The sequence below is a fragment of the Antechinus flavipes genome, chromosome 2 (assembly GCF_016432865.1).
Source record: "Antechinus flavipes isolate AdamAnt ecotype Samford, QLD, Australia chromosome 2, AdamAnt_v2, whole genome shotgun sequence".
NCBI lineage: Eukaryota > Metazoa > Chordata > Mammalia > Dasyuromorphia > Dasyuridae > Antechinus > Antechinus flavipes.
In genome coordinates this window covers 294,628,995-294,645,438 of record NC_067399.1, presented here as the reverse complement: position 1 = coordinate 294,645,438, position 16,444 = coordinate 294,628,995, and the positions used below count along the sequence as shown (strand labels likewise).

The following is a 16,444-nucleotide window of genomic DNA, read 5'->3' as shown; positions in this document are numbered from 1 at the left end:
GAGTTTTCCAACCTACCTAGGCAAGAACTATTTTTGTAGGTGAGTTAAACCCAATACGGAACCAAAAAAAATGAGCCTCATAGGTTTTACACAAGACTCATGCATGTAATAACCATTTTGAGAAAAATGTAAACCATAATGAGTTAAATACAAGATGGGTTTTTAAAAGAAAATTAATTTGGGTATAAATATTTGTTCTTCAATGAATATGGTTCTGTGAACTGGTGCCAGAATACTTTACAAATTTATGCAGTTCATAGTTGCTTGGCTAGAATGTTTTCTTATGAATTAAAAACCTTATAGAAAAAGATTACTTAGATAAACAGCCCTTCTCTCTCTCTCTCTCTCTCTCTCTCTCTCTCTCTCTCTCTCTCTCTCTCTCTCTCTCTCTCTCTCTCTCTCTCTCTCGTAATGCTGGAGAAACTGAGGGAAGATAGAGGTTAGCGTTATAATAATTTATTGGAGAGTAAATCAATTGACTGGATTGGACTCTTGTCTCTGTTATGCCACAGTTCTCTTTAACTGTCCTGACTCAGTTTCCTTGTATAAGTTTCCCTTGTCTCAGTCTTCCTAATTACTCCCCTAAGCTGTAAATCTCCCTCTGGTCCATGAAGGCTGAGGACCAGTTAGTCTAAGGTTATAAATTGTTAGCCCAAGTAAGATAAACGAGAGTAGACTTCCTGATTATCTTCTGTTCTTGAGAAATTTACAACATCCCTTAAAATATTCCAAGATATTTCACTGACATCTTTATCTCTGGGTTCCTTTTTAATTCATAGCCTTTTCCAGCTGGGCTTTTCCCGCTCTTTTTTCCTCTTCTTTGTCTCTAAAAGGTATATAAAGGTTAGAGATTCCCCCAATCAGGGCTGGACAATTTGAGACGAGAGTCCTGTCCAGTCAATCTTACTCTCCCATTAATAAAATATTAAAAACTCTCTAATCTCTCTCCTGCCTCAGTTTCTCTGGCATTACAGTCTCCAAGTATCCAGTAGGATGTAGAGATGTAGGGTATAGAGATTCTTTACAGGGTGACAGAAACAATGACATAATGGGGAGGCACCGGAGATAGGAAAGTTATCTGATATTCTAATGGGGTAAAGTATCTGATCTGATATTCTAATAAATTGGGATGGGGAGCAGCAGCTAATATTCTAAAATATAAGATCTTTTATCCTTATCAATTATTCTGATGATCAAGAAGGAAGGGTGGTGAACGAGATAAAGTGAGATCTTTCAAGACAGTTGTGAAAATCGAGTAAGCTTCATCTATTACGAAGTTTAAGTAGGTCTGAAGGACTTTAAGCATTAAGTCAAGGGCATACTTAAAAGTGTCTTCTCCCTGCTATCTTCTTAAGGACAAAAGCCCCTTCCTGCAATCTTCTTAAAGACATACTTAAAGTCTCCTCCCTGCTATCCCTTCCCTGTCATCCCCCTAAGGGCATACTTAAGCCCCCTTCCTGTTATCCTTCCTATTTCAGCCAAATATGGGCAACTATGTACTTGACGGTCAAGTTCAATTTCTTGGGTAGTTCCCGCTTAGAATGTAAGATCCTCAGCTAATAAGGATGAGGGTCAGTGGTGGGAGAGGGAATTTGCGTTAGGGATAAAAGCGGCGACCCTGCCGCCTATGGTGCCTCCCCCCTTCGATTGTCTGCTCGATGGGTGGGTTGCCCGTTCTCGAGCGCGTAAATAAACTTTGCTTTGCTTCTAGAGATCTATCCAGTTGTTTTATTAATGGTTTCTGACCCACACAGTGGTATGATAGCTTGAGGTTTGGGGCAGAATTACTGAGGTAGGGCAGTTCAAGGAGACAGCATTACACACTCTCTTTTTATACACACACACACACACACACACAAAGTAACTATAGCAGTGTAAATGGAAATAATTAAATTTTTCAAGGTGCAGACTTGGACTTAAAGAGATATGAAAGAATACCTACCCTTAGTAAGTTTTTCTGTTTATATTCCTATGTGGGAAGATGATATTTGAAACACATCAGAATGAAGAAGGGACCCGGAAACTCCAAAAAATCTTTAGAAAAAACCTCCTTCTACTCTGCCTCAGTGAGGGACCCCGCCTGAGGGAAAGCAAACTAAACAGTTTCATTCTGTTATCTAGCAAAAGGAATTTCAATTCTATTGAATTGAAGAAACTCATTGAATTCTATTCAAATTCTAGCTCAAGCTGAAATCCCGGAGTAGATGAGCCAACTTGGGACCCCACCCAAACCCCCTTTAGCTTGTAGTCTATTATAAAAGAGCCAAACTAAAATCCTCTTTGTAGAGGTTCCAAACATGCCAGCCATGCCATGCCAAGGCCTCTGCCCACTGGATAATATTCTTTTCCAGTCCACCCTCTCTTTATCTTTACCTATTTCCCTAACCAGACTTAATAGCTCTCTGTCAGGATTTCTAACCTTACTTCCAATCCCCATAATAAACCTCTTATCAATCTAGGTTTTCAGGTCTGTAAATTCTTTAAAGAGAATCTCTGTGCTGCCAGAAGGGAGTTCCCCCAAACTCGCTATCCTTGTGCTGAATCCCAAGAGGGTGTAGGGGAGCCAAACCTCTCCATTTGGTTCCTTGAACCCCACTGCCATTAGACTTTATCATTTAACTCCCTGACCACCAGAAACCCTAATCTCATTTTGATTCCCTAAATCTAGACCTTATCATTTGGTTCCCTAATAAAGGGATCCCCAAAACCTAAACCTCATCAAGAACATTCTCATTATTATAGCAGGAGTATATATAGAGAGAAGACACAGGTGTGAGTTGAATATGAAGGGATAATATATTTTTTTTAAGTGAAATTAAGAAGTGAGAGCGCAATGTTCTAGGAGAAAAGGAAAGGGAGAAGTGGAATGGTGCAAATTATCTACCGTAAAAAAGGAGGCAAGAAAAAGCTTTTATAGTGGAGGAGGAGTGAGTTGAGTGAACCTTATTTTAATCAGAATTAGCTCAAAGAGGAAATAACATACATACTCAATAGGAATATAGAAATATATCTTACCTGAAGAAAAATAGAAGGGGAATGGTATATGGGAAAGGGGGTGGGGAAGGATGATAAAATTGCATATTGAGGGAGGGAATAGTTAGTAGCAAAACCCTTTTGAGGAAGGACAGGGTGAAAGAAGAGAAAATAAATGGGGAGAAATGCAATTAGCAATAGCAATTGTAAAAAAAAATGTGGAAGCAAATTTCTCTTATGGAATATTGTTCTGGAAAATGCTGAGCAGGATGCTCTCAGGAAAAACAAAAACAAAAAACTCTGGAAAGTCCTCCATGAACAAAGTCAAATATATTGGATACAAAGTAATAGCAATGTTCCAAGATGACCAGTTATAAATGACTTTATTATTCTCATAATACAATCATCCATGTGTACTGTGAAGGATTCATGATAAAAATCCTATCCATACTCAGAGAAGGAAGTAACTGAGTCTGTATATAAACCGAAGCATTCTCTATCTCTCTACTTTTAACTTAATTTTTCTTGAGGGTTTTTATTTTCATTAGGGTAGGAGATCTATCTTTTCACAACTTTTATGAAAATGTTTTGCATAGCTTCATATGTGGTTTCATAATTGTGGGTGGGGATAAGGGAGAGAACCTAGAACTCAAAAATCTTAGAAACATGTAAAAAATTGTTTTGAATTTCACTGGGGAAAAATATTTAATTAAAATTAAAGAATGCCTGCCTACCCTTTAACACTTCTTTTACCCAGGGTTGGGGTGGGGGGAGGGTCGGGGTACATAAGTTGGCTGTCTAGGAGAGATGAAGGAGCAGGATATAAAGGAAAATTTAGGCTATCATTACAATTTTTATTTTTTTAAAAAAGTTTTAGAAAGAAAATTATTCCTGAAAAAATGTGAAACGTAATAGCAAGAATAGTTTTCATCTTCTGAGAAAATTCAGTTCACCAAGTATTATTTATCAAGGAATTACTATGCAAGGCATTTATTTGGACATTCATTGAACAAAAAGGAAAAAAGGCCCTGCCCTCAGAAAGCTTATATTTCCCAGTATATAAATATAAAAGAATATATACATATACTTATATAAATTTAACTATAAATATATATATTAAAAGTATATAAACATAAAAGTACAAGATAATTTGAGGATATGGAAAGAGCATTTAGGATTAAAAAGTCTGAAAGAGTTTTGTATGGAAATTGGCATTTGAGCTGATCCTTGAAGGAAGCCACAGATTCTATTCATAAGAGACAATTTATGGAAAGGCCCAGAAACAGGAAGAGACTGCCAAGTTTGGGGAACAGCAAGCTGTCTAGTTTGGCTGAAATGTAGTGTGGGATTAATGTGAAATAAATCTGAGCCACATTGGGAGGGACTTGAAATGTCAAACTGCAGTGTTTGTTTTTGCCTAAAAACAAAAGATAGCCACTGAAGATTTCTGAGCAGGAGGTGACATGGTCAGACATGCTTCAGAAAGATTATTTTGACATCTATGGAGAATTCACTGGAGACCTCTTAGTTTTCTATATTAGAGTTGAAAAACAAATACAAAACAAACAAAAACCCCAGCCACATTTTCTCTAAAGATTTTATTCTATGAGACTTTGTTAGTACTTGCAATGTGTACAGAATGCATACTTGGATGTTTTGTTTCACACATTGTTATAAATTAATGAGAGTAATTCAAAATTCTATTTTTAAGTATCAGTAGTTTAATCTACAACACAAAATTACCAAGTTTATATTTTAGGGAAAAAAGGTTTAAATTACCTGAGAGGTAGCTGGAAAAGTTTTAGAGCAATCAACATCATTTAAGCATAGTTTAGGAAAAGGATTCAGCAATTTTTAAAATGCAGCATTATTTGAGAACTCTACTTTTTTTTTTTTTTCTTGACCATATCCTCATGGTACTTAGAGGCTACTTAGAGGTACTTAGAGACACAAACATGAAGGTTACACAATATTACCAAAGTGCAGGTATATAGGTCCTTGTTGTAGGAAGTGGGAAGTGAGGAAGTTATTACCTATGGTGGCAGATTAGAGAAGACTTCATGCACATTAAGTTAGGCTTTAAAAGATGGATAGGAATGTTCCCTTTAAATTTTTTCTTTTTAAGTTATTATGGCATGTCTCCATTTTCCCATTCCCCCATACCTTTGTGGCATCATATCTGAGCTGCAAAATATCTGGAAGTGTTGCCAACAGTGCAAGTGGTAATCCTGTCCATCCAAAATATAGGCAATTTGGACACAACCAAAAAATTAAAGGGAAGCCATAGAAATATGAGGTGTCTTTTGAAGACTCTAGTTCTATGGCCAATATAAATTTAACTGCCACTCTTCCCCAACTCTAATAGATTCCTTCCTGAACAAATAATGACCAAAGTGAAGATTTTCATGAATGTTTTCTTGTTAAAAGTGAAAAAAGTTACCCTATCAACTTCAGGCTGTGTTGAATTCAATTGAAGCATCAGATACATTTAATGCCAAATGGAAATGACCCAGCCAGTAAGAATATTCAGACTGTTTTGTCAACCTTTTGAAAACTTATTAAAAAGAATAGTATCTTTGAACTCTGCTCCCTACTTTATTAGAAATGTCTGTAACCAAAGGATAAAAAAGTTTGGATCTAATGCTAAGAATGCACAAAACAGAAACTTTCAAACTCAGTGTTTTCCTGAATAAGGAACCCTTCATAATACTGTCTTTGTCTACTTGGTATCAACAGAGACAAGATGTAAGATAGTTGTCTCATTTTAAGATTGTGCATGTTGCCATTCTCAGGACAAAATAAGTCACTGGTTTTATGCAAACTACTAAGGAAATATTTTTCCTTATTTTTCCAGATTTCTTATTAAAAAAAAAGAGAATATCATACTTTTGATTAAATAGTTATATCAATGATAAATGGTAGATCTGAAATAAAATCTGGGAACTTTTGATTCTTAGTCTTTTGTTCTTTCTGCTCTACCATATGGCTTCATAAAAGTTGGAACAGAAATAAAATGCAAGAAAACCAATAATACTCGGCAAGCTATAGTCATTCCGGGACAGCTTTTGACCCACATCAGCCAGTAAGACTGGCAATTCCCCAGATTTTGTCTTTGTGATATTCACAAACTGTTCTGAGTGAAAACTAATTGATAAGTGTGTTTCTTTTTAGTCTACAAGATCTACATATTATTTGAAAACAAAGTTTACCATTCCCTTACAATCATTATTTAGTGATAATTATTTTTTGTATCCAAGTACAAAATGAAGGCTAGATTATAGAATTGTCTAATAGTAACTCTAAAAAGAGAAAATCGGGGCAACTAGGTTGATGTAATAGAATGAAACTGGGTCTGCAGTCAAGAAGACCTGATTTCAAATACTGCTTCAGATTTTAGTAGCTACTTGACCCTGGACAAATCAGTTCTATCTGCTTCAGTTTTCTCAACAGTAAAAATGGGTATAAAAATAGCACCTATCTCCCAGGATTGTGAGGATCAAATTTACACAGGACTTAGTTCAATGTCTGGTATATAGTACGTACTATATAAATGCTAGCTATTAAAATTACAGTTTCTTAATTTGTAAAATTATGCTTGTTTGCATATTTGTAAACTTTTGAAAGATAAATAAGAATTTCAACATCTCGGCTTTTTAAAATAGCCTCAATAATTTTTACTTAAAATATAAGTAATTCAGGCTTATAGACACTAAAAAAAAGTACAATAGAAATTAAGAAAATCAATCATTCAAACAAATTAAGTCTCCTCTGACTCATTTTAAAGGAAAAACAACCTTCCCATCAGAAAAGAGCACATTGGGTTAACTATTCATAGAGGACTGGATTAGTGAGAGGAAGCATCTTATGACTTCAATGTATCCTAGAAGTACAATTTACTACCTGTGTGATCACAAACATGTAACCATTACTCATATAGTCAGCTTCCTTAGCTCTAAATGTGAAGCCTGTCCTACCTCAAGGGAAAGCACTTTGTAAATCTTAAAAGGGCTATGAAATATGATATAATACAAAAGAGTAGTAGAGGTCAGAAGTTTTTGGAATTTAAGACTCACTCCATATGTATAAGGAATGCTTTCTTCTAAAAGAATTGGGAGACTAAATATGGCAAAAAGCAAACAAAATCAGGAAAAAAATTTTTTTAATTGTTTCACATCACAGGAAACATGTTACTGATATGGGAAGCATTCTGCATTAGCTGTCTGTACAGTTATACCACTGACTTTAAATCAAAGATCAATATCAATAAAATGAACACACATGCTTGTGTGGGTGAAGCAACTCTGACCTGATCTTTTTGGGAAGTTCATTTGGACTCTTTGCTGGTTATCTCCATACATTTGCCAAAATGTTTTATACTTTGCCTTTGACAAGTAAAAATCTAAATCATCAACAGTTATCCATGTTGTTACATTTTCATGGGAGAAATCTTTTTGAAGAGCCTTTAAGGTGGTAACATATCCTACCAAATCAAATGCTTTTTTATAGTCAATAAACACTGGGATTGTCTCCATATCTTTTAGCTGGTTATGGGATTACAATAATGTGGTCTACTATAGATGATCATTTATAAAAACATGTCTGTTCCCTTCTCAAATCTAATAACTATAATGACTAGCACTTATATACAACTCTGGGGTTTTCAAAGCACTTACAAATATCTTATTGGATTCCATAATAACTTTAGGAGGTAGGGGCTGTTCTCATTGGACAAATGAGGAAACTGAGAAACAGTTTAAGTGAATTGCCCGAATCATACAACTTGTAAGTATCTGAAGATGGATTTAAACTCTGGTCTTCCTGAGTCCAAGTTCAATGCTCAATCTGCTGTGTCACTTAGCTGCCCCAATGCCCCAAACATACCTATGTCTTGCTAATCATTGATATTATCAATTATTTTTTGGGGGGGATGATAAGTCACAAGTTTTCTAAATCCTTGATATCTTCTCCATATACTATAAGAATTGATTACTTTCAGCATAAAAAAAATATTTTGTATATGTTTGCTCACATACATCTTACTCATCCCATATTTTCTTCTGTGCCATTTTCTCTTCCTCATATAGGACATTTGGAACTGTTACATTAAGTTTCAAATATTGACATTATTATTCACTATTGCACCAGAAATATTAGCTTTAGGAATAAGAAAAAGAAACTGAAGGAATTAGAGTAAGATAATGAGGAAACAAAACTATCATTCTTTGTAATTGATATGATGATATATTTAGAGAATCAACTAAAAAAAACTATTAGAAAAATTAACTTTAGCAAAACTGCAGGATATAAAATAAACCCACAATAAGTAAACCCAGCATTTTTATGTTACCAACAAAGCCCAGCAGCAAGGGATAGAAGGAGAAATCCCATTTAAAATAAATGTAGATAATATAAAATATTTGGGAGTTTACCTACCAAGAGAAAAAAAAATTCATATAGTTCTATATGACTATATGAATACAATTACAAAACACACGGGTAGGCTGAGCTAATATAATAAAAATTGCTATTCTTCCTAAATCTATTTATTCAAATTGCCAAGAAATTACTTTGTAGAGCTAGAAAAAAAAATTCATCTAGAAGAACAAAAGGTCAAGAATTTCAAGGGAATTAGTGAAAGAAAAGATGTAAAAGGTGCCCTAGCTATACCAGACCTAAAACTGTATTATAAAGCAGCAGTCATTAAAACCATTTGGTATTGGCCAAAAAAGAGACTAGTGAATCAGTAGACTAGGTTAAATTCACTATTCACAATGGTCAGTGACTGCAGTAATTTAGTATTTGATAAATCCAAAGATTCCAATGTCTGGGATAAGAACTCAATATTTGAAAAAATTGCTGGAAAAACTGGAAAATAGTATGGCAGAAAGTAGGCATTGAGCAATATCTAATACCCTATACCAAGTAAGATATAAGATATGGTCAAAATAGGTTCATGATTTAGACATAAAGGGTGAAACTAGAAGCAAATTAGAGTAAGGGATGGTTTTATCTATCAGATCTTTGGAGAAAAGAGGAATTTATGGCCAAAGACCTAAAAAAATTATGAAATGCAAAATGGGTAATTTTGATTACATTAAATTTTAAAAGTTCTTGCACAAACAAAACCAATACAGCAAAGATTAGAAGGGAAGCAGAAAGCTAGGAAAATTTTTTTACAATTAGTTTATTTGATAAAAGCCTCATTTCTAAATTATTTAGAGAATTGACTCAAATTAATAAAAATATCAGCAGTTCCCCAATTTATAAATGGTGAAAGGATATGAACAATTTTCAGATGAAAAAATTAAAAGATATTTCTAGTCATATAAAAAATTGGTCTAACTCATTCTTGATTAGAGAAATAAAAATTATAACAACTCTGAGGTACCACTTTATACCTGGATGACAGGAAAAGATAATGCTAAATGTTGTTGGGGATGTGGGAAAACTGGGACACTAATGCCTGGTTGGTAGAATTGGGAGATGACCAACCATTCTGGAGAGCAATTTGTTACTATGTTCAAACAGATATAAAACTTTACATACTCTTTGATCCAGCAGTGTTTCTATTGAGTGTGTATCCCAAAGAGTGCATAGAAAGAGAGAAAAAAATCCGTGTGCAAAAATGTTCATTGGCGTTCTTTTTGTAGTGTCAAGGAATTGGAAACTGAGTGGATACCCATCAGTTGGGGAACGGCTGAATAAATTATGGTATATGAACTTAATGGAATATTATAATTCTATAAGAAATGATGAGCAGGCTGATTTCAGAAAAGTCTGGAAAGACATGAACTGATGCTAAGTGAAATGAGAACCAAGAGAACATTGTACACATAACAAGATTATGTGATAATCAACTGTGATGGACTGGGATCTTTTCAACAATGAGATGATTCAAGGCAGTTCCAGTAAATTTGGGATGAAAAGTGCCATCTGCATCCAGAGAAAGAACTATGGAGACTGAATGTGGATCAAAGTATAATGTTTTCACCTTTTTGTTCTTAGTTTTTTTCATTCTTGCTTTTTCCCTTTTAATCTGATTTTTCTTGCACAAAATGACAAAATGAAAATGTTTTAAAAGAATTGCATATATTTAAACTATATCAGATTGCTTGCTGTGGGAAGGATTAGGAGAGAAGAAAAATTTGCAACACAAAGTTTCACAAAAAGAATGCTGAAAACTTTACATGTATTTGGAAAATAAAATACTAAATAAAGAAGGGCTTTACACAAATTCGTAAGGCTGTAATTTCTTTGAGATATTATTCTAGTCCTCAGCTGATCCTTAGGGTCCAAGCTGTATCTATTTTAAGATAGGGTCCAGGAAACACTGAATGGTAAATTGCAAGTTTCTATTTAAATCTTTAATAAACGTAGTAGGTCACATTGGCAGTAACAAAACTTTTATGATCACAGCTTAAAAATAGAAGTGTTCCCAAAGCCAAAGATTTGCTAGAAAATGGAATGCTATACAGAGATTTCAGGAGGAAGCATGTTTCCAGCTTGAAATAAGTATTTTAAGGTTCCTGAAAATCATTTTAGACTCCATGAATATTAGAATTAGAAACTTTGAGGCAGCTAGATGTACAGTGGATAGAGTACCACTCCTGAAGTCAGGACGACTTGAGTTCAAATCTGGCCTAGACACTTAACACTTCCTGGGTATGTGACCCTGGTCAAGTCACTTAACCCCAATTACCTCAGCAAAAAAAAAAAAAAAAAAAAAAAAAAGAATTAGAAACTTCAACTCTAGTTCATCTACTCATTCTGATCTATTTCGTAGTTTAGCAGGCTTGATGTGTACAGTTCCAAGCATTTAAGTGACACCCAAACTCTAAATTTAAAAAAAAAATAAAACCAGGATGCACACTATTCATAATTTTGCACATCAATAATGGGAATTTCAGATGGCCAAGATCTAAAAGAATCAGGATGACAAATTCATTAAATCTTATTTTTAATGTTGACCTGAACTTGGTTTAATACTTAATGTCTGCTGAAATAGTCTTTACAAATAACCTCTCTCATCTTTGATAAATGAGTTTCTACTATACTATAACATACTATACTAAGATAGACTACTTAAATTTTTAAAATTGCTTTCCAGAGCTGCTGAAATCTGTTAAAATGAGCAAATAGGTTTAGTGACAATAAGATGAAGCAAACTACCAAGAAAACATTACAAAAAGGTTTTCCTAAGGCAAGGTACACTTATAAGATCTCTTGTTCTCAAATAAATTATTTTATTTTTAAAGCATTAAGTATGTGGAAATAACTTAAAACTATTCAGAACCATGAGCCAGAATTAAATCCAGTAAATTAAAATTTGCTATACAATATGTCTAAAAGAACGTACAAATTGAAGGATTACTTGGTCGTCTTGATCTACTTGCAGATTTTTATAATCATAGACTAGATCTAGCAGAAGCCTTAGATGTGTAATATAACCCTCTTTCACCAATGAGGAAACAGTCTAGAAAGGTTAAGTTGTTTACCTGATAGCTTGTCCAGCAGTTTTCTAAAGCCTGCAAAAATAGAGCTAGAAATCTTTTTAAAATAAAAAAAGTTCCCCCAATTTTACACTTATCTGGAATTCATACAACTATACTCAAGGCAGATTATGAAGGACAAAACAAAGAAGCTACTAGAATTAATGGACAACTGATAAATAAAAGAGCCAGGATTCAATCACCAATCCTTTCAATCTGAACATAACCTTCTTTCCGCTACATCCTGTGTTTGAGTTTGAGAATAAATGGTAAGTGGCACACGAAGGAATCCAGGAAGAACTTTTAACAGAAACACTGTAAATTAAAACAAGCAATAATAGAACTATTTCATTAGATGATATTATTCTTTTTGATCACTTGAAAAGAAAATGTTCTAAAATTTTAAGGTTCTGCAATTAAACCCTAAACTCTAAAATGTAGGATTTTTGAATTAGAAAAATCTAGTTACTGACTAGAGAGACATGATTTGGACATGTTAAAGATATTTTAAGTGATTTCAAGTGCTAAAAGTTTTCAAGAATATTTCACACATTAGGTATTTATTCATTCCATGACTACAGTACAGTCATAAATGATTTGGTCATGATTTATAAGCAGGAATAAGGGATGTGACCATACTTGTTTAAAATCAAAGAAATATCTTCTAGGCAGTAAATAGGGCACTTCCCTCCCTAAATTCCCATAGTACTTTTTTCTACCATTTATATGTTATTTAACATACAGTGCCATGTTTTACATAGGCAATTTTTATCTCTAGGCAATTTTTATCTCCAACTAGACTGTTTCTTGAGGTCTTACATTGTTATATTTTTAAAAAATATTTGCCTCTCATAAAGAAAAGCACCACAGTGCTTATTTGTGGCTGAATTAAAATCATTTTATGAAATTAGTATTCCAGATGACTGCTGCAAATCATAGGGCTAATCTCTTAAGACCAGCTAACTGCTGAAATTTTGTTTTTCAAAATTTTCCACTTCATGATAAGATTTTTATTATCAAATCTCTTCAGCAGATCAACGCAACCTATCTCAAAAACTGAAAACTAAATTTTTTGACAGCTATTAGTCAAACAAATGAATGTTATTAGAGGTTTGCAAACTGACCAACAAGTGCTTGTATTTGGATAGCCTATTTGGTCCTCCTTCCATAGTTTGCCAATCTGCAAACTAAAATTTGGTGAATAAACATTAAAATCATGGGCATGAGGCAAAATGCCTGTCCAGTCTTCCAAATGGAAGTTTGACAAAGCCAGTTCTGTAAGCAGATCCAGCACTCTCCATTCTATGCACACTTGATATTGACCTAAGTAATTTTTTCATCTTTCAACAACTTACTTCAAATTTAAGAAAGATGCACCACAATTTCCATTCTTAGATACTGATATATATACTTCTACTGCTCAAGTATTTAGCAAAATCCTAAATGAATCAGTGTAAAATTTTATTCTTCTATTAAAGAGAGCAAAACCAAAAAATCCTGATAGTTATCAAATATGAAAACAGTAGCTATTGAAGTAATAGTTCCATACAGAAGTAAAGAAGGTAGAAAGATTGTGACCTAATAACTTAATGATTCAATGTTTTTGTTAGATTTCCAAAAGATATTTTTCTTCATTGAGGTAAGGAAGAGAAAAATTCTTATATTTTCCCTGCAACTTAAAGAATTTAAAACCTTTTCCCAACTATTCCCTCAACTAAATCATTAAGAACCACTAGTTAAAGAATCCTAAAGTTATCTTTCTTATAACAGGCAGAACAAATTCTACATAAGTTAATACAACTTAATACTCTATGCACCATTCTTCTTAAGTTCCTAGAAAGTAGATAGAACTGTTTACCTGTATGCAACAAGATAAATCTTTGTGAAGTTTGTAAAATTTAAAGAGAAGGAAGCCACATATTTATGCAAAATTTAAATTTTATAGTCATGTTAGGAACTTTTTACATTTAATACAAAGGAAGTGTCCATATCTATTCATTTTTGCCAAAAGGAAAGATTTCTGAATCATTATTTCCTAGCACAATAAAACAAAATCAGAATCTAGATGTATGTCCTTTAGAAGCTCTAGGTGGAATGACATGATCTTGCTTCCAAAGAAAATCTAATTAACATCCTTAGTTGAAGTCAACATGATTGAAGCACTTTATACCATTATCTAAAAATTCATTTTAAAAAAATTGCCCCTTGTCACATTTCAAAAAGAAAGGCTCAGCCCAACCACAACTTCCTCTGTAAACTTGAAAACTCAGTCTTGTGATTAAACTTGATACAGTATTTGCAGTTTTTAAAGAAAGGTGTTCATTTTATGTATCAATCAGTTGTAATCTGCTGATCTGATTAGAAGCTTTGACAAAAGTTTGGTGTCGATTGCAAATAATTGCCAGGCATATAGGAATGATGCAATAGCCCACAGTTTTTGGGTCAGCTCTTGTGCAAGAATAAAGGAACAAAAACATCTGTAAGTATGGGATTAGAAAAATAATGGTCCATAGCCAAAAAGGCAGAGAAAGTAGTCGTGCTTTCAAGGAATGTGTCCATGTGGTTCCTTCTTGTGGCTCTTTTGGATGTTGCTGAATATGTTCCAATGCAAGTCTGTTATAAGTTTCATTGATTTCAAAAACATAGTAAATTGCAGCTGCACTTGCTAATAGATACAGCCCCACTCCAATCCATCCCATCCTCTGGCGGAAGTTCATCATTCTCCATGCTCTGTGCCTTAAAATGAAAGAATAAATATATTTTAAGTGCTGTAGAGATTACAATAGCTCTATTAATCTTACTAGCTTCAAAATGGAGCACTTTTATTCTCAGTTTTATAAAATATATAACACAGCTTTCAAAAACCATCAAGAAATTTAAGTCACATAAGTCGTTAAGCAAAAAAATAGTCTAGCACCAGTATATTGACTATTCACTTTTATGCTTAAATAGCTGATAATCCCAAAGTTGTAAATGAAATGTGATCCTGTTAAAAATGAGATGGTTTAAAAAAAAACAAAAAACAAATATAGTTCAAGTATGTACCTCTAGTTGAAAACGGGAATCAAGCTAGCCTCCTGAGGAGCGTTTCACCTTTTAGTTGTTCAAATATTTTCTTTTTTGGCACAGATCTAGGGCTTTAAATGTTCTCCTGAAAAAAGTTTTAACACAACTCAAACCAACTCCAGGAAACCTAAAGTTAAACACTGTAACTCTTAAAAAAACACTTACAGAGCTCCCATCCTTCCTTTTCCCACGGCAAGAGTTACAATTAACTCAGAATACTTGGGGTGTTTTGGCATTTCAGAGGAGGCGACCACAAAAAAAAACGAAATCCTCTTCGGAACTGACCTCAAAAGAAAGTAACAGCCCTAGTTTCCTCAAACTTCCCTCAATTACTACTTTCTGCCCAGACGAAAAGAGGCAGGCAAACATGTATGGCATCACTCAGGACTAAGCCCCACGAACTGTCCTCAGGTCTAGGTAAACGGGCTAAGAGCTAGAGGTGATTAACAGAAGCGTGACCAAGCCCTCAAGTCATGTGGACCCTCCAAGGCGCTGGCCCCGCCCCCGCCCGGCCACGCCCCGGAGCCTTCCACCGCATCCCCGGGATCGCTCTCTCTCTCTCTCCCCGTCCTTCTTCCGAAGCCCGGCAACCAGCCCCGAATACGGGACTGAGCCGCCGCTTCCTCGGGATAGCGATGTGCCCTCCCAAGAAGTCCTACGCTGCGCCGCTCCCGGCGGAGGGAAAGTGGGGAAGAGGCCCCGCGGCCAGAGCTGAAGGGACCGGACATCCTGGATTCCCCGGGAAGATCCCGGATCTCACCTTCCTGTCCCGGGCGTCCGGCTGTCCCTGAGACCGCCGCAATGAGGGCTTCCGGCCTCTGCCGGAAGCCGTTCCATCAGGGAGGCCGGAAGTCCCGCCTTCGCTTAGGCTGGCGAATGCCCCGCCCGGCCTGGCTCGAAGGTGATCCTTGGCTTGGGGGCAGAGAGTAGGGGGATATGGCCCCGCCTTCCGGATCCCATCCCCTTTTTCTCTTCAGTGAAGTGTTGTGGAGGCGCAAACTGTTTTGGAGATTGGCTTCAATATTCCGCGTTCTTTTTGTATTTGGATAGCGGAAAGAGAAAGTCTTGTTCTTCTCTGTAAAGTGAGAATTTGGGTGCCTGTCAGAAACAAGGGAAATGGAGATGTTTTGAAACTCCTTCCGAGATCATTATACACTTCAACAACGATACTGTATGAGGATGTATTCTGATGGAAGTGGATTTCTTTAACAAAGAGACCTAACTCCGTTTCAATTGATAAATGATGGACAGAAGCAGCTACACCCAAAGAAAGAACACTGGGAAATGAATGTAAACTATTTGCATTTTTGTTTTTCTTCCCGGGTTATTTATACCCTCTGAATCCAATTCTCCTGGTGCAACAAGAGAACTGTTCGGTTCTGCAAACATTTATTGTATCTAGGATATACTGCAACATATCTAACATATATAGGACTGCTTGCCATCTAGGGGAGGGGGTGGAGGGAGGGAGGGGAAAAATCGAAACAGAACCGAGTGCAAGGGATAATGTTGTAAAAAAATTACCCTGGCATGGGTTCTGTCAATAAAAAGTTATTATAAAAAAATAAAATAAAAAGAAACTCCTTCCCGAGTCCAAATTCGTTAGATTAGATATGGAAAAGTACAAGCTGCCACACCCCAAAGCTTTCATTTTACTGAAGATGAAATGGTGTTTTTCGCAGTCTAGTCTCAGCTTCCCCTTTCTCTCATCAACTCTATTCTTTAATCGTGTCCTACTCTTCCTGGCAAAGATACTGGAATGGTTTTCCATTTCCTTCTCCAACTCATTTTATAAATGAGGAAACTTAGGCAAACAGGGTTAAGTGACTTGCCCAGAGTCATCCAGCTACTAAGGTCTTTGTGATTCCAGGCAAGATAGGTTGCTACCCAACTATTCCAGCAAAATACAGTAAATA

General features: G+C 35.3%; 1 protein-coding gene across 4 annotated transcripts; it reads right to left on the bottom strand.

Moving 5' to 3' along the window:
• Nucleotides 1-13,382: 13,382 nt before the first annotated feature.
• Nucleotides 13,383-15,977, bottom strand: LYSET (lysosomal enzyme trafficking factor). Of its 4 annotated transcripts, none has more exons than XM_051977367.1 (3): nt 15,289-15,316; nt 14,508-14,613; nt 13,383-14,198 (listed from the first exon to the last, which is right to left on the bottom strand). In XM_051977367.1, the coding sequence occupies exon 3, from the start codon at nt 14,180-14,182 to the stop codon at nt 13,787-13,789; it is 396 nt and encodes a 131-aa protein (XP_051833327.1). In that variant the 5' UTR covers nt 14,183-14,198; nt 14,508-14,613; nt 15,289-15,316; the 3' UTR covers nt 13,383-13,786. The 4 variants fall into 4 exon arrangements, with proteins under 4 accessions (XP_051833327.1, XP_051833325.1, XP_051833326.1 ...); XM_051977365.1 differs by lacking the exon at nt 14,508-14,613 and adding an exon at nt 14,694-14,808 and having other exon boundaries at nt 15,289-15,304; XM_051977366.1 differs by lacking the exon at nt 15,289-15,316 and adding an exon at nt 14,694-15,277.
• Between the last annotated feature and the right edge of the window lie 467 nt (nt 15,978-16,444).